The 19,435-nt window shown below is 38.1% G+C and overlaps 1 protein-coding gene and 1 long non-coding RNA gene across 2 annotated transcripts; both read right to left on the reverse strand.

Moving 5' to 3' along the window:
* Positions 1 to 4,380: 4,380 nt before the first annotated feature.
* Positions 4,381 to 6,288, reverse strand: LOC115920368. Its single transcript, XR_004062367.1, has 3 exons — positions 6,225 to 6,288; positions 5,702 to 5,778; positions 4,381 to 5,169 (listed from the first exon to the last, which is right to left on the reverse strand). It is a non-coding gene; the product is annotated as an uncharacterized LOC115920368 (long non-coding RNA).
* Positions 6,289 to 6,793: 505 nt separating this feature from the next.
* On the reverse strand, positions 6,794 to 19,435 carry LOC589952 (bactericidal permeability-increasing protein). The gene is made up of 13 exons (XM_030976139.1): positions 19,108 to 19,435; positions 16,690 to 16,801; positions 14,480 to 14,611; positions 13,694 to 13,767; positions 12,657 to 12,753; positions 11,543 to 11,606; positions 10,748 to 10,811; positions 10,044 to 10,132; positions 9,709 to 9,885; positions 8,773 to 8,838; positions 7,873 to 8,040; positions 7,229 to 7,296; positions 6,794 to 6,839 (listed from the first exon to the last, which is right to left on the reverse strand). The coding sequence occupies exons 1-13, from the start codon at positions 19,313 to 19,315 to the stop codon at positions 6,794 to 6,796; spliced, it is 1,365 nt and encodes a 454-aa protein (XP_030831999.1). The 5' UTR covers positions 19,316 to 19,435.

The raw sequence follows: 19,435 nt of genomic DNA on the forward strand, positions 1-19,435 counted from the left end.
TACAAGCTAGGAGGCGCTGGTTGTCCTTGGAAGAGAGGGGAATGCTGAGCGTGACTGTTTGGAATGCGATCCTGGTGGAGGGGGATTTGTAGGTACCTTGGTAGCCTTTAGACAAGGCCTCATGTCTGATAGACGCCGAGCGACTAAAAAAAGAGCTTTTACTACTCCGCATGAATTATTCATAATTTTGGATTATTTGACCAATCAGAAAAGAAAAGGTAAAAGAAGTAAATAAGTTTTGCTTAAATGAGATGAACATATAAATGATAAATACAAAATATCACATTCAAATCTATTTTACATGTAAAATAGATTTGAAAACCAAAGATTTGAAAACCAAATTCATGACCCCATACCAAAACTTTGGAAAACCTTAATTAAACAAACACCCCCTTTATACGCGTTTTTGGGTCACGCACGCTTAGAGCATTTATATTTGACTGAGACCCCCGGGAACAGAGTCTTATATCGTGATTCGAAATGGTACCAGGTTTCAAGGACCTACTACATGGTTTCACGTACAATCAGGGGCGGATCCAGCCGGCTGCAGGGGAGGGGGCCCAATTCGTGAGAAAATATTTAGAGGCGAAACAGCCGTCCGATAATTCGCTCCTGGTGGGGTGGGGTGGGGTAGTGAGCACTAATTTTTTTGTTTGGCCCTCGAAAATTTGAAAAATCGCACCCCCGTTAATTTTACTTTTTTTGGAGATGGGCTACGCTCCTTTGAACGCTTGGGGGGGGGGATCTAAAAAAAAAGGGTAAATTTAACGTGGATCCGTCACTGCGTATTATACATGTTATACGCGATCTTATCAAGATGTAAAAGAAGCCAGAACTACGCTAATGAAGTGTATAAAGCAAGCTAGACCTTTACATAAATATCTTTCAAGCTGTATAGGACGTGTACTGGTAAACATCATTTTTTTTTCTATTAAGTGTTTTGATTTGATAATAATTTGTGACGCTAATGGCAATGTGATTTTGACTTTTTATTGCAAACATAATGCGCGTTCATGATTCTGGCCCCAAATTAATCTGCTCCTGCCGGGGCGGTTTGGCATTGTATCCGCTATGTGAAGGCAGTGTGGGGCTGTGATATATTAGGCGGTAGTCTATTTAAAGATTAAGTTAGTTGAGGTGAAAACACCATAATATTAATAATCAGCAGCATTCTGGGAAAATATTGAGTAGATCTAGAGTCTACTTATGTTCATACAGTTTAGGATTATTAAGTCAGTTTACCTTAGGTTCAGATGATGGGAGACTTATTGCTATCATTGGCAGTAAAGAATGCTGCTAAATTCGAGGGCGTCCGGAAGGGCTCACAGAGCACTTTGCGCACACGTTGCCATATAATATAAGCCCACCCCCTCCCCACCTTTGGAAAATCCAATATATATATATAGCGCAAAACACTTTTCTGTTTATGATAATAATTAAAGTATTATTATGAGGTCTGTAAGGCGCCGAATACACTTAAAATCAAATGCTAAAAGCACACTTATGAAAAACAATTGTATTTGCCGTTGTGATGTTCGGAAAAGAATATTGAAATTGCCTTGAGTGTATTTTACAAATAGTGATAATGTTAGGTATAAGTTTAATTCCTCTTTTTTTTCTTCTTTTTTTTTCTTTTTTTTTTTTTTTGGGGGGGGGGCTAAGTCCAACTCTAGAACCACTACCCATGTAATGCTCAGAAAACTATTTTTGCTAAACTATTTTACCACACCAAGAACACGAATTAACCAGTTCATATCACCTCCATCACTATACGTTTACGTTCGAGATTGGATTTTCTAGCGCAACCGGAAGAAAAAGAAACAAACTATTTGATGAGCATGAATAAAACCTTGTATGGTATTCGATCATTTCAATATATCTCTTTAAGTTGATTAATTCTCTGTAACATGTGGTGCAATCTTGACAGAGTTTTTTTTTTTTCAAGATGTCGGTAATAAACTTCGAGCATCTTCTATAAAGTATTTTTTTAATCGAGGCGTTGTGGTCTAGTGGATACGTCTACGGACTGTTGATTGCAGGGTTTGCGGTTCGAGTCCCGCTGCGGTACTATTGTCCTTCATAAATACATTAATCTACATGTGCCACTCTCCACCCTGGTAAAGTAAAATGGTATGTCTACCCGGTAAGGAAAGAAATCCATAATGCCTTATCATGGTAACTCTGCTATAAACGGGTTGATAATATGATTCTTTGTATTAAGCGCAGTAGAGTTTATAAAGTAGTAGCTGAACTACATGACTGTATATATATATATATATATATATATATATGATATGAATAAACATTATTCTGTTATCATTAAAATAGAGACGCTTTATTGAGTTGGTTTCTTAAAGATACTATGTCCCTTTTGCAGCCAACATCAAATTATGTAGAACTTTGCAGGAATTATGAATATGTCATGTATGTCCTATATGTGAAATTTGTCCTAATATTCAAACTATGCAAGGAAACTCTTTTACTTGCTAGACTTCACTGTCAGACACTATTGAGTGACTGACTGGCTTTTTCTTCTTTGGTAATAACATAAATAAAATGAGTTGTAAAGGGTTCGTGAGCATTTGTCTACATCAATAACCCGGGACCTACGTAATACAAGCTTTGCTTTTTAGTAGATCCCCCACTTTATTGATTGATTTATATGATTGTATTCTCTGATATAACTATTATCATGTACATTATGTTTTCTATATTGTATGTTTAGCTATAATAATTACCATTGTTCATTATGTTCAATTGTTATTTTCGATAAAGTGAAATAAATAAACTTTAACTTTAACTTGAACTTGAATTTCTTGTATTGGCCAAAATTAAACTGATTGAATCTTTGCGCAGCATAAAAATGTACGATCATTCGGTACAATGGTCTGAAAATCAGACTATTACTTACTGGCTTTATACATTTACCTCTCAAGTCGATTTGACAACTGATAGTCGTTATTTCCCCATTTAAAGACATTTTCAAGCCCCCCCCCCCCTTTTTTTTAAGGGAAGTTCTAAATTAGTATTATCTTTCAAATGCCGTTGGAATTAAATTTGGCCTGCAAATGGGACATAATACCTTTAAAGGGACTTGGTAACATTGTTTAGATGAGATAAAGTTGTGCTAAGGTTGTGACTTCAATGCTAGATGTAAAATTAAAGATAATCTGAACATTTGAGTGAAAACGGACCATTATTAATGATACAAAGTGGGAAAACTGATCTGATCGATTCCTCAATTCTTCCAACTATATTATTACAATTTAATTTCATTTTAGGTGAATGTAGATCGTCACAAGGCAATGAATTGGCTCTATATAGCATTCCAGACATTTTAGTGCTCAAAAGTTTTTTATAGCCTGTTTTATGTCTTTTTTACATGGAAAAACTGTTGGGAAAATTTTAAAATGGTTGAGAGAATTTACTGTTAATTGCTGTTAGAGGGTTTGCACAGTGACGCCTTCAAAGAAAACCATAGATATCCTCGTGGTTTGAGAATTTTTCAGGATTGTTTGCATGTTCAAAGACTTCAGCGTATTCAAAACCGTGCTGCTCGTGTTGTTCTTCGAGCTAGGACACAGGACCATGCATCACCCCCTACTTAAACAACTTCATTGGCTACCGGTCGAAAAAAGAATAATATACAAAACCGCACTGTTTGTTTATAAATGTGCACATAATTTTGCACCTGAATATTTGTCTTCCTTGTTACAATCTTCTCGTCACTCCACATAATATAATCTTCGCTCAACTACAGACACAACGGCTCTTCATGTGCCTAGAATAAAATCGAAGATAGGTGAGCGAAGTTTTTTACTACAGTGGTCCGGTTACATGGAATAGTTTACCTTGTGAATTACGTTGTAGTATGCCAATTGAAGTATTTAAGAAACATCTCAAAAACACACCTATTTACACTGTAATTAACTGCATTACATTTTCGATCATTTTTTGTTGAGTTTTAATTCATTGATGTATTTGTTTTATAAAGCGCTTTGATCAGTTGTAAATTGGATATAGCGCTATAAAAGAAACAATTTATTATTATTTATTAGAGGGTAAGTAGGCCTACATTAGAATATACCTTGAATATACCTTGAAGGCCACACCTCGCCATCGTGGTGATGAAGATCCCGTAGATAGTGTGGTGTGGCAGGGTTAAGGGGGTCCCATGGGATAGTTCAATAGAAGGGAAATAATAAGTAACATTTCATACAAACATTACGCAATTTTTCCATCAACCTTCAACAATTTTACTGAGTCACTTTAAACTGATCATAGCAGTTACACTGTATAATAAGTTATTCTGTACATGATCTCAATCCTCTGACGCACTTGTTCATAGTCCAAACACCAAACAATGAACAAAACACACACTTCTGTGTCAATATTGTTTATTATAAACATAACGATACATAAATATACTACATCCTGCTTGTAATTTGAAAGTCAAAATTTGTATCTGCTTTGCCTTATTTTCTTTAAACGATGCCAATAATTTTGTTTTTAAATCTCAAAATTCAAACAAAATAAAGTGGCACGATCAAACATGATAAACAATGTTATTTCTGATGAAATAAGTAAAATTGGCAAAACATTTTTTTACAACATAAGTAAAGTGAGAAATGAAGAAGTTGTTTAAATGCATTTACCTGTATTCAGTTCAATAATCAAAGAGAAAAAAGACAAAACTACTTTGAGAATTCAAACTTGAAAGACATAATAAAGTTTGATAATATATATAAATAATATATATCTGTAAAGCGCATTGAGAGGGCCTGCGGTCCTGAAATGCGCTATATAAGGACGAACTATTATTATTATTAATATTGTTATTAATTAGCCTGCGGGTGAGAATAAATCTGCGTCGTCGACTTATAGTTTAAAGCAAATTTCTTGAAACCGGAACTAAATGCACTACTTAGAAGGTGATTAACTGTGTGATAATTGTGAGGATTGAATGTTCTGGTCTTTGGTGCGTGCAACTGTCTGTTACGATGTAAAGTTTCATTCGTCGATCGACTCTCGTTTGCCGTGTTTAACCCGCCTGTTACCAGAAGCCATAAGTACACTATACATGTACGACTTTTAGATGCAAGTTGCACGGGTCGGGAAAATGGAACGTTATGGTGTATAGGTCAGGTCCGTCCCGATCTTCAAAAACCCCTGTGAAATACCAAAATAAAATCAAAAGATTTTGAAAGGTTTACACAAACTAAAACGTTGAAAATATCAACATGACCATAATGCATGTTGAGTGAAATAAGTGAATGATTCCGCATAAAATGAAGATCTATAATTAAGAATGAGAAGAAAAAAGTGCTAGTTGCATTGTGTATCAAAAGAAGATTTAAATACAATTCCGTAGATTCCACTATTTTCAGCATGCATTTCACACCAAAATAAAGTGTTAGCTCTTACAAATATTTATTAAAACAAAACCAAGGTTACACATTTTAAACATGAATCCCAAAAGAGTGCATTTCCACTCCTATAAATTGAGATAGCACTCGGGCGAAAAATTTCGTTCACTTTTTTTTAGGGGGGGAGGGGTTAGGGGCTTCAAACGTGAGAGGATGGGGGTACGCCAGCTTTAAACTATACTGGATACACCCCTGTCTTGTGGATACACCCCTGACGCTGGATACGCAACTGCCCTATTCATATTTTTCGTGTCCCACGGATGGTTATGTCTTACCTCTCCCAGGGATACGACAGGTTTGGTGAAGTTGAAACCATCAAGCTGCGGCAGGGGAGCTCCTACAGCACCGAGCTCTAAAGATGAGGATAATGAATGAAATCGAAATTAATATTCATTACATTTTTTTTTAATCCGATAAAAGAGGAAGGTTAAACTCAGTATCATAAACGTGTACCAGACCCACCATGATACGAGCGCAAAGACTTTCGAAAAATGAACTTCAGTACAAAATTTCAATCGCCTGTGGCATGGACACCGCCATTCGACATGTGCAAACATTTGGATGACGTCATCCGAACATGATTTGTGTAGGATATCCAATGGGGTCTATTCAATAAGTCTTTGAGATTGCGTTTCATTAGGTAGGGCACCAATACTGAGCCCGTCCCTCGGAGAGGACTTAAAGTCGCTGGTCCCCATGCTTGCTTACTTACAAGCAAACACATGTTTTCTCAGCAGTCAGGTAAACAAACATAACAACCAACCAAACAATCACAAAAAAATTAAAAGTGCTACTCACTGTTAAGATCGGGGATCAGGTCAACTTTGATCGCTGTGTTGACTGCAAGCTGAAGGGCAGATGTCTGAAAGGCAATATTTATTATTGAAAAGAAAGAAAATTATTTAAAGAATATGTTTGCCATTTAAAATGTTACTTACCCTCACATTCACGCTCAACTATATATCAGTAACTTTACTGTAGTTCAATGACAGGATTATGAGTATGTTTGTTGAATATCAAATTTGTAGTTCCTTTATTATAGAGCATGTTCACATCAATTATCTCAAAGTGAATGCACACAAAAGTTTAAAGCCCCTCTGCACTAGTTTGGCATGGAGGGATTAAACCTCCCTGCAAGGTCACTGGCAGATGGATCTCACCAAATCAGCTCTCAATAATTCAACATAAGAAAAAGGGCACCATGGGTATTAACGGGTGCCGCTTAGGCATTGTTGACTATATAGAGGGCGCAAGTAGCTATAAGTAGTACAGTGGAGCGAAATATAAGGTATACAAAAAAGGTATGACCCCCCCAATAAAGAAATTGATATGAATGAATATCATAACGAAGTGTCATAATATTTTACTTACAAAAATGGTCCCACTGCTGAGCGAACTGCTTTCATGGTGGTGCTGTAGAAATAAATGTAAACATTTTACATTTCTTAGCTATCATCTGGTTAAGCGCGTCACTTTGGGGAAAAAGTATAACCATGAGGAATTGGGTCTATATTACATTACAGTGGCGTATTGAGAAATTGATAAATATGGGGTGGAACCCCTTCCGGAAGTAGGAGGGGGGTGTAATAATATTTATATCACTTATATGTTATATATTTAAATATATTTAAATACATAAGCATACATATTTCTTTTTTGTAGCTCCCCCTTTTCCTCATTTTGGCGATTATGTGTGGTCTCGCGTGCGACCTCTTGGAATTCTCTTTAAAACAACAAAAAAATTATATTCTCTTTGTTGGTCGGTCTCATGGGCTATTTGTCTACTAGGATGACTCTGTTACCTGAATGACGATATGTTCCATGTTATGTTGTTCCCGGTGAAGTTCACAGACACCTTGGCCGATATGGTCTGCAGGAAACATAGGAGAGGTAAAACAGGAATGAAAATGTGCTTCGTTGAAGGTCGCACTTCATAACAATGACATAACACATGATGGAAAAGATATTCTGATTCAAGAAAAATATTACCACACAGTGACAAAACTCTATATAGGTAGCAAAGATTGGAATAGTGCACTGCGCCTCTGCCTGCACCCCCCCCCCCCTTCAGCCTCCTGCGACCAATACCCTTCAAGTCTCTGGCCAAACCGCCAATATTATACTCGACTTTGATATTTCTGAATGTAATACATGTATATAAATCTTTACCCAGTCATATGAGGGTTTAATTTTTTACTATGTAAGGCAACATATTTTCCTTTTTAATGCAAGGTGGTAGAAACCTATCTTTCAGGAGTCACTTCCTTTAGTCTAGCGTTTAATTCACTATACATTATTGTGGATGCCATTCCAAAAGTAGTGGTTGAATTCCTGTTTTGTTAGTATATTCCACTATACTTTTAGCATGGACTTCCAGTGCTTTACATTTTAGAGAATGTGAAACGATTATGTTTAGAAGAAGAAAATCATATCAGACAAAAATTACCACGCTGAGTGTGAACAGGTAGGCTAGGGTCTTGTTGGGTAAGATTGCGTACGGGATGAAGTCCCCGACCAAGACGGCCTGAACCCCGGTAGACGCTACTTTGACAACGGGAGCCTTAGTGCTGTTCACATTGATCTGCATTGCCATGTTCGGGTACATCTTGTTGATCTAAAATCGAAACAAAAACGAAAACAAAACAAAACAACGAACGATGATACGGCAGCGATGATATATCTTTAAACTTTGGTAGGGTCTGTCAAAGCCTATACATCTTCAACTCAACAACCATTACAGAAGAGATGATGATGGGTTAGTTTTGTTCCCCCTTTCTCTCTTTCTCCCCCTCTCTCCCTCCCCCCTCTCTCTCTCTCTCTCTCTCTCTCCCTCCCTCCCCCTCTCTCTCTGTCTCCTCTTCTCTTTATTCTTCTTCTTCTGTACTCTTCTTCTTTTTCTACCTTTTCTTCTACTTCTTCTTTTTTCTACTTTTTCTTCTCCTTCTCCTCCTCCTCCTCCTCCTTCTTCTTCTTCATTATTCTTCTTCTTCTACTTCTTCTTTTGAACTCAACTCTCCGTCGCTAGCCCCCTCATTTGGTATGGCCTCGTTACCTTCCTCTCTTTCTCCCTTCCTCTTCCTTCTCCCTTTCCGATTTTCACCTCCCTGACCCCCTCCCCTTTCCGCCTCTCTCCCCGACCCCCTCTCACCCAATAAATGATGTCCACATTTTCTTCGACTGTCTATCTAAGGTCATGTCACATCAATGGATCTTGGAATCATTATTTAGCGAGAAAAAAAAATTCGATAAAAATTAAATGCACTATGGAGACGCCCCCAGAATAATCAGATTAAAAAGCCCCCACCCCTCCTCTCCCATGGAAACGCCCCTGTGTATAGCTTTATACCTGTGGGATGAGGAGGTCCAAGGCAAAGTTGGATGTGTTCAAGTAATTCTTCTCTTCAGCAGGGACCTGGATGACGATAAGAAAAACAAAGTTTTTGAAAGTGAAATGGAAGCCAGTTTACATCTACGCCTAAATCGCTTGTTACAGAGCATTAATATCAAGTAAAGTCCCACAAGTTCCATTGTACATGTATAATTATGTTGAAGTCCTTTTGTGTATACAAGTATTCAGAAAATATTATTGGTCCGCAGAAAGTACTAAAGAGGAAGAGAGGTTAGATTACTGTACGATAAAGACAAATTGACAAAACGTGTATGTGAAAAAGAGAGAGTGATTGGGGCGGGGGGGGGGGGGTATTCAATTTAATTAAATTCATTTATTTTTCCTCTTTCAATTGTTCATATTTACAATGATGGTATATTTTAACATATTCACATATTCATATATATCATATAGATCAGTTTGCACAATACAATACATAAAACGCAAAACATTGATAAATATACACATGTTTATAAAAAAGAAACAATCAAAGTTGCATAAAGTCACACTACAAATCATATTTGATTGGGGAATGCAATAGCCTAGTAACTATTCAGGCGGAGGGATGTGGAGAGAGAGAAAGGTGGAGAGAGAGAGAGAGAGAGAGAGAAAGAAAGAGGGAGGGAGAGAGAGAGAGAGAGAAAGGAAGAGGGAGAGAGATATAGATGGAGAGAAATGGGAGGGAGGGAGAGAGGGAGCGGAGCAGGGAGGGAGGAACGAGTGAGCAGGGAGGCAGGGAAAGAGGGAGAGAAGTTTAAGGGGAAAAGAGGGGGTAACGGGATGGAAACATGATGACGATGAGGAAAGGGAAATAACCCAAATATGTGATTCACACGACATAATGATAACGATGACGTCAATAGTCAAGATAAACAAGCCATAGAGTTCACTCACATTTTCAGGGGTCACGTTGTACTGTAGGAAACCGACGTTCTGAAGCGCATAACCGGCCGAGTTGGGCAGATATTCGGTTATCCAGATGAACACCATTCGAGAAATATCCGAGTCGGGTGGAATCTGTGGAACCGGCAGTGGACATTCGGTCGTGTTTCCTATCGGGTACACCTCACCCTGGAAACATCAACAAGAACAAAAATAATGAGGAACAAGATCAGACCAGGGTGTTGACTCTCATCTAGCGCTTACGTCAACGGCCGCACAAGTCACTGACGCAATCGTACGTCAGGAAACTAACGCCTCGTGCGTAACCGGCATATGAATGAGCATACCTTGTGAGCAGTACTGATGGAACCATTGAAGGAAGGGCTCTCTACCAAAGAGTAGTCAATTTCGACGACATCTCCTACCGGGGCAATCACTACAATAAAGATAAAGAGTAAGAACAAAATCCATTATGTTATTTGTTGCCACCAAACTGTCAATTACCTTTCCAAAGTAATACATTTCTATCTAAACTTTTATGAATCTCATCAGTTCATTAAATCATTTTTTTAAATAAATCTCATGTTTAGCTTGTTCTTCTCTCTAATACATTTGTAAATATAATTTTACCTCAATGAGTTGTCCATCAGAGTATTAAACTTCCCCCTTCTAATTAACCCCCACTCCCCCTCATTACAATATTAGTTTCTGTCTGTTCCTTTTTGTAGTATTGTGAAAATATGATGTTATTGTGTTAAGAACTTTTTCTTCGCAATGCATTTTTCTTTCGTTTCTACATTACATCATGGTACCCTGTTTAATATTATTTTCAACCATCACTCATGCAAGTTATCTTCTAAACGTGTAAGTTTGTTTCTTGTTTATTTTTACCATTTTGATTCAACAATATTTGCGACGCATGGTTCTTCTTTTTAAAATACATGTAGTACCATTTTGAATGAATTAATTAAAAAAATGCATCAAAGATGAGTAATGGTCTAGCTGGGAAGGACAGTTTGGAAGTGGTTGTCTGGACCTAGTAAAATCCTACCTTGCAAGTCCTTTAGTTCGTCTTCCAAACTGCCATTGACTTCATCGATAACTGTATCACAGATCTGAGTAAGCAACCAAATAATATCCGAGTTGGATAACCATTTAACACCGTTTTGTACGATATCCCAAATAACCGATGGTGTTACAAACCCCATCATAGTCGTAGCCTATCCCGAAATAGTCAACTTATTCGATTCGTAAAATTTGACCCCTCAAAAAAAATAGTGAGATAGTCTTTGAGGGTAAAATCTGTTGGATAAAATGGGGGTGACTATTTCGGGACAGGCTTCTGACCTACTAGCTGTTTTTATATTCACGAACTTGGCGGGAATGGTGAAAATAGAAGGTGCCATTCCCAGTATATCGCATGCTTGGTAAAATAAGGCAGAACTGAAAACTCTTCTGATAATTAAAAGAAAATATTGCTGAGAACAGTTTTGGTATAGGTCGATCCTACCATTCTTTTAGAAGAATGTATATAGTGGCAACCACAAAACATTAAAAAGTAAATATTTATTGCTGTCAAGTCAAGTGTACTTATTAACCGATGAATAGAAAACAGAGCGTGCTGCTGCAACCCAGTAGCTTCCAGTTACACACCATACGATTTAACCTGGCTTTAAATGCTTTAATGTCATATTGTGGATTCCTTCTTTTTTCTCGTTGATTTTTTTATCTCTTACAATTCTACAATTTTTCTACCCCTCCATATTCTTTCCACTTCCTATAATTTCATGGGCATCCCCAATCCACCTTTTCACTCTCTGGAGTTTAGATATAAAGATGTCTATACCTGGCCATTGAGAGAATCTTTGATGGCGTCTCCTATTTTGTCGTCAAACAGGTTGTATAGCCAGCTGTAATAATATGAATGTACAAAGTAAATGTTATTTGAAATTATAATATGCATTTATACAGTGCGTCCCAGAAAAAAGAAAACCGAGAATTAACGATGTTTCATCATAACTTAGTCACATTTATAAGTAATAATTGACACATATTTGTAAAGCTTAGATCCTCCTCTTTCCTGTGATACTCATATGATGCATATATCATGCATGAGTGATTAAACACAATTTGAAGAGAGGAAACCAAAAAGTCATTTGGCGGGCGGTATCTGAATTTCAAAGAGAAAATCACATTGCTAGAAAGTTCATTTTCCGCCCTTTCGTATGACACCTCAATCAGGAAAAATGAGCCATGAATAACAAAGTTCTGTTAGATTCAAGTAATGCTTGCATTTCCATAATTTGATTTTAAAAACGAATTCGTTTTCACTGGCTGCCTACCGTAGCAACAAAGAGTTGACAAAAGACTTAACTCCGTTTCGTTAATGATCAGCCATGCACAAAGAAGACGAAAGACTTGATGCAATTGTCAACTCTGTCTGTTGCAACGGCAGGCAGCCAGTGAAAACGAATTCTCGGTTTCGTTTTTTCTGGGACGTACTGTATTATCATTGTTGGCTCATCCTTCATATTCGTCTGATATACGGAGGAGAAAATATTCATATGATGGGAAGAGGTGATATGTATTGTAGGGGGGGGGGGGCAAAGAGAGTGGGAGCATTATGAGTTCATTTTGCTTCGCGAAGATTTTTGCATCAGCCAATCAATTAGACAAGCGCCCCCCCCCCCCCCCCCCCCCCCGACGTAAGAAGAGATTCTCATATTTTTCTGAGGCGTATTATGTTTTTTTGGAGAGAGAGCATGTTTGAAATCGACCACCCCTTCCCCACCTCCCTCCATAACGCCCTCCCCCCACCTACCTCCATAACGCCGCCCCTTCCCCACCTCCCTCCATAACGCCGCCCCTTCCACCACCTCCCTCCATAACGCCGCCCCTTCCCCCACCTCCCTCCATAACGCCGCCCCTTCCCCCACCTCCCTCCATAACGCCGCCCATACCTTGCTCCACCGTGTAGATCAACATCAAGACCGCCGATGTTGAAGGAACAGTCCGAAGCCTTGGACGAGATGTTAGGTCGACCAGTAGCATCAACTCCTGCAATGGCAAGAAGTAAAGAGTGGTGAATTTGAGCAAGAAGAGAGATAGAGAAAGAGAGTGGGAGGGCTGAAGGGATGGAGGGACGGGGGATGAGGGATCGATCGATCTATGAGGGAGGAAGGAAGAGGGCGGGAGAGAAAGAGGGGAAAAAAAGAGAGAGGAGGAGGAGAGAAAAGGAGAGTGTACGAAGAGAGAGAGAGAGAGAGAGAAAGGAAGAGGAAGTGAAGGGAAAGGAGTTAGGGGGTAAGGAAAGTAGAGAGAGAATGAAAGAGAGAGAGAGAGAGAAAGAGAGAGAGAGAGATGAAATGAAAAAGGATATGGTGACAAAAAATGTTGTCGAGGCAGGACCAGCTCTAGTTCTACCTCTTAAAAAATTGTACAACTCTGCAGTAAATATACATTTTATTGATAAAGAAATATCACGGCCCTTTTATTTCAGACCGTTTGGACAATAATTAATCAAGCTACTTTTCCAAGTTGACTGAATTTGCATTTAAATCCAAAATGTTCCGTAATAAAGTACCTCAAAATATTGAATCAGTTTTCATTGTAATGCTCTCGCTCAGATCGCCATCTCAAAAATGAACGGCCTGATATCCTTTACCCTTGATATCTGTGATTTTTTTTTCACATAAAAGTAAGCTGTTTTATGTATAAAAATACTTTTTTAAAATGTTAATATTGGTAAGAACTCGCCCAGTAGCGTACGCAGGATTTGTTCAAGGGAGGGGGGGGGGGTTAACATTTTTTAATCGGGCCGAAAATTTCGCAACGACTCAGCCAGCCGCTGAACTTAAGCAGGGAGGGGGGAGGGGTAAGAGGACACTTTTTTTAGGTCAGCCATGGGGGGGGGGGTTGCTCAAAAATACATATATATTAAAAAAAACTGAAGGGGGTTCACCCCCCCCCCCCTCCCTGCGTACGCGCCTGGACTCACCTATCCTTAGTGTTACAGCGAGGGAGATAGATGAGGCACTCGCGTCAAAGTCACCAGAGTCAGATACTGGGATACTAAAAGTTGGGAGAAGAGAAAAGGAACCAGATTGAAAAAATCACCCTTTGCTGTAAAGGTCCATAATAATGTATCGATATTATTTTCTGTATCTTTACTATTCTTTCGATATAATCTGTACTGATGATGAAAATAATAATACATGTTTAAAGTGTATCAATGATAATAATAATTCTGATGTCAATAATGATGATGAAAATAACGATGATGATAGTAGTATTAATATCAATAATACTACTACTAATCATACTACTACTACTACTAATGATAATGATAATAATGATAATAATGAAAATTATAGAAAAAAATGATAAAAATAATAATAAACAGTTCTTGTATAACACATATCACAGTATGATACAACGTCCCTATATGCGCTTCCAAAGAAGGTTTGATAGTATTACCGTGGCTTTATAGCTCTGGCAGCATTTCAAGGAATAAATCCTGCCCTGCAAATGTGGATTTCAATTTTTGCCAAAAGACGCGAGTGCCAGGCTCGGATTCGAACCCTCAATCTTTGGATAATGGAGAGTCAAATGAATGAACCACTATACCACGATTCCTCCATGTATAGCTCTCACTTATCCATAAATGGATGAAAAATGTGAGAAGGCGGAATCATCAACAACTAAAAAGAACAAAAGGGGGGGGGTATACATTGTATGTAATGTATCACAAGTCCATAAATATTGAAATATATACCACACTCACAAGCCACCTATTTTGTAATGCCAGTCCCCATGCACCTTGAGGTTTATCCCACTCGTCTTGAGAGTCAGGCCCCCAGCTGCCGGGTCGGGAGTCAGTGAAGCGGTCGGGATGGAGAACGTCGTTATGCGAATACTGAAAACAAAACAAGATCAAGAATTACGACCAGTTTTTATCCTTGATCATGGTTTGGCTTGGTTTGGTTTTATTTTTTTATCATTAAGTATAAAATACCAAGGATAACTCCTTGGAAATACAAACATAATAACACATTATAAAAACAAAACAATTAAATATTTACATAGACTATTGTAGAGAGAAAAAAATGAAAATGTCGATCGAGGGACCTCCCGCTCATATGATGTTGGCAGTTTTGAAAATTTGAAGACTCCTGGGATATCTTTTGGATAAATTGTCACACATTCCCCCCCCCCCCCCCCCCTCCTTCTCTCCCGCTCATCCAACTTATGCCCATACAGCACACACTACACGATCCACATGCGTTCTGATTTTCGAAGAAGTTCTATTACATTAGATAAAACATGATCGCAAGCAACTACTTTGGAATTATCAACTAAAGCGATTTCAATAGCCTTGTGAGTCACCTATCGAAATATGCGAACAATATTGCAATGATGTATTACGTAGTTCAAACATGATTTCTATGGGACATACAATAGGGTATTGAAATTGCCGTTAATTGAGTTGATTTTTTCCCGAAATGGACGCGCTCGTGTTTATATATGGAAATCAAACCAACAAACATAATCTTCCCGATTTAGTTTCTGAATGACAATAAGAGTATCAACAACCAGAACATTATTGCATTTAAAGGTAAAGACTAGTATTGGAAACGCCCCAATTTCAAAAAATTAAATGGAAGCTCTCATTACCAATCATGTGAAAGAATATGTTTTGACTAATACATGATGATAAAAGAATTGCCGGGAAACCGTCTACTAATTCATATATTTGGTAAATTTGTTTCTCTCATGGTCTGTGAGAGATATAGGGTAGTCCCATATACATCTTTCTGTGTATAGTGCTTGTAACTTTACGAAGAATGGGCCAAATTTCTTATCATTTTGATGATTCCAGAACCTTGCAGATGCTAGATGCTAGATGATCAACCTTTTCTGATCGATTCCACGACGTTTCTTTCACAATGCAATCGCATGACCATAACTGGTCTTTTACCTCTAAGCTTTCGAGGCAGAATTTAAGCAGAATCGGCTTCAAATCGTAGACAATCGCTAGAATGGTCGGACGTCACAACGGTTCTGAGCCGATTTACCTTTTCCTTCTCCAGAGAAATTTAGGTCTCATGTTCTTCTGAAATCGAATCGTAGTCAAATCGTAGTCAGATCGTAGAGTCCGCGGCGTCCTTGCTACATTCAAGTTAAATTGCTCATTGAAAGGAATAGCGATGTTGTAGGCCTATGAATACTGCACTTTCGTAATGTAACCTAATTGAATGCATACGCTCTTGTAAAGTGCCTCGTTTTTTAAAAATTCAATTTCACCTGTATTTTAAAGTATTTCAATAGTCAGAATGCAAAGTGCATAGTTTTTACTTGTTGTAAGATAATGCAAGCCATGTTTGTCTGACCTAAGAACAACTATTATGTGCTTTGCATCCTTTAAGATATAGACCCATAGTGGTAAAATTGCGGTTCAATAGTTTTGGATGCAAAATATCCATTCAATATTGTTAAAATATTGCCTTCAGAGGTTTAGAATTAGATGGCAATGCTTCACCTAGATTCGCAAAAAAACAAAAATATATGCCTAAATGTTCAATGTTGAAGTGCATTCGCGATATCTATCAATGCCGGATCAACCAAATATATCAATTAGTAGGCGGTTTCCCGCCGGCAAAATCTGTATAATTACGTATTAGTCATAACATATTCTTTCACATGATTGGTAATAAGAGCTTCCATTCCATTTGTTGAGAGGAGGGCGTTTCCAACACTGGTCTATACCTTTAATATTGAGATACACTCATTCAAAGCAGGTGCATGAGTTAATTCGTATTGAGGCACTTCACAAAGACGTATGCATGCATTCAATTTGATTAAATTACCAAAATGGCTTATTCTCATTCATCATGGGCCTACTGATGCATAGGATGCCAAAGAGCATTGGTACCAAAACCTAAACGTGGTAAATGCAAACTACGAAAACAAGGTAAAAATGGTTGATTTGCTTACTTCGTGACGTCATATTTGACGTCACCGATACCAATGTCAGCACTGCCGTGGATGTCAGGAATAGTGAGCTGCTGAATCTGTTGTTGTAGCATCTGAATCCCGACATCTCTCACTGTAATAAATGAAATGTTAAAGGTCACCTTTATTATAGTAACAGGGGCGGCGTTACGGGAGGGGTGGGGGTAGCTGCGATTTCCCCCTCCCGCTAGAAAAGATTCTCAAAATTGACCGTAGGTAGGATCGATTGACACAAATGCTGCAGGAAGAGAAGTAAAATCTATTGAAATGTAAATACAACAAGATAAGCACCCCAATAAATAAACAACAACAACCAAAAAACAAATGGATGCCGTAGACTTAAAAGACACATAAAATTATCAAGCAACAGTAATAATCAATATGCATGCGACTGAATACAAGACAGTATATACGTGTTTTTTTTTATGGGGTAAAAAATGTTTTAAAAATAATTAAATCTATTGAAAGATTTAGTGATATCAGTTTTATGATATCTTTTCTCCTGTTATATATTTGGAAGAATTCCAATAAGCCAATTCGTAGTTAGTATTTGCGGATAGGGAAATAAAGATCATATTTCGTATACCGAAATTGCAATACCCACTGAGACGAAAACATGATCATTAAAGTTATGTACTCAATATCCATTAATGCACCGAAGGTACATTCACAGGTATGAGTATTCTTTCCAAGAGAGCTAACAAAAGGTATTCATGATACACGCAGTGGGTCGAACTGTGGCTCATTTTGTACATAATGTGCTATGTACGAAGCGGTTTATATAGACAGGGAGTTGGATCTGATCCTTATACAGACTCTCTTCAAACAAAAGTATTATATTCGACATACATGCTACTAAATATATTATATTTGTGTATTGATGTAATCTATGGAATATCAGTTTTATGATATCTATTGTTGCTGTTTTTATATCTGAAAGGATTCCCCCAAACCATTCAAACATTCTATTCATAGGGATATGCCCCCGAGGAAGTCAAACAAAAGAAAATAAGAAAAGGGGATTCCCACACAGAAAAACCCGCACGTATTGCGCAAAATAATAAATCCTGCAGACGTTTGACTCATGCAACATTGGGCCTATTGTCAAACTCTGAACATTTGTCCCAAATTACGTAAGAGAGATGATTGGTACTACAAAATCAAAGAATAACCACGAGTACAGACATGCTAAAGCATTTCGTCTTGCACCCATTGGAGTTTAGTCAATCACAGATAGGAACAGAAAGCCAAATCAGAAAATGTAGAGTAATTATGTTGTTTGAAGCAATTGCACAATAAATCTGTTTTGCATTGAAAATATATCTCGGAATCAGTTTAGACCCGTAGCCTGCAGTATTTTGAAACACCGAGACATGAATGCAGGCCTCCCAGGTCCCCCCCCCCCCCCTCTCACATGGTGCAACCGTAAGCCTTCTGTATAAAAATAGAAATATGCATTCATTTTTTTTCTTTTTTTGGATAAGAAGGAAAGTAAAGATATGGTAAATGTAATCAATGCATCTCATATCTAAGTTCTAATTGGTTGAGAAGTGCAATTATAATGAACAAGGGGGAGATTCAGCGGGAGGGTGGGGGCGCACGTCACCCCCCCCCCCTTTCCCCCAAAAAATATTCACATAAATGTTCAGTTTACTCACTGTTCAGATATGCCTCAGAATGTACATAAAACATCTTTAGGTTCAGAATTTTCCCGGGCCCTATTGAAGTGAGTACCGGACCTTAAGCCGTATAGGCTTTGCGCCTCGCGCTTGCAATTTTGTACTTTTCACGCCCCCCCCCCCCCTCCCCCCCCCCCCCCACCCCTTGAAAAGACCTGGATCCGCCCTTAATAAAGGTTGTTTTTGGATCAGCTTAGAAGCAGGCACGTATTGATAAGTCTAGACAAAGATATAAATCCAACTAGTTAATCCTATTAGTCCATGTAGGCTCTTTCTGGTTTCATAATTATATAACCTGTGATGTTTGTTCTTTGAATCGTAAATACAAAGGGTTCCAAAGTTCAAACCAAATGCATGAGAGAATGGAGAGAAAATGTAGGATTCAGTTCCTGTTACTGTTTTCTCCTTCCCTCTTTCTTATAAACATGCATAAAAAACATGTTCTACATGAACATTGCATCCTGTTCTGTCTATCTGTCTGTCTGTCTCTGTCCCCTTCTCTTTCGTTCTCTCGCTCTTTTCCTTCTTAATTCCTCTATCACGCAATAAATCAAGCAAACAATACATTTTTTCAATAAATAAAAAAAATATAATCGGTGAATCAAATACGAAACGTGTCAATCAACTATTTGAAAAAAGTCGCTTGATTATAGACTAGTAAAATATTGGGGGGGGGGGAATTATATCAAAATGTTGAGAAATATTTTAGGTAAAAACTCACAAAAGTCGAGGCCTTTCTGCGAAATTCTAGCTTTGAACCCCGGCTCCTTGTTCCATCCGTTCAGCTTCCACTTGTAAGGCCCTACCTTGCGGTACACATTCCGATTAGCAGACGACCCCAAAACGCAGCACACGACGAGAAATCCCGCCAAAATGGGAGACATTGAACTTCCACTGAACATGTCGGATCCGACTCCGCTCCGAACCATGAATAGAATACCAAATGGTTACAGACGTGAGTTAACTTCGTGACTTATGCAAAAATAGCTTTTGAGGAAGTATTGGCAAGAAAAAGAAAATATTGATAGTTTCATGTGTCTTGTGTCTTT

Source organism: Strongylocentrotus purpuratus, unplaced genomic scaffold (assembly GCF_000002235.5).
Source record: "Strongylocentrotus purpuratus isolate Spur 01 unplaced genomic scaffold, Spur_5.0 spur5_scaffold_8, whole genome shotgun sequence".
Taxonomy (NCBI): Eukaryota; Metazoa; Echinodermata; class Echinoidea; order Camarodonta; family Strongylocentrotidae; genus Strongylocentrotus; species Strongylocentrotus purpuratus.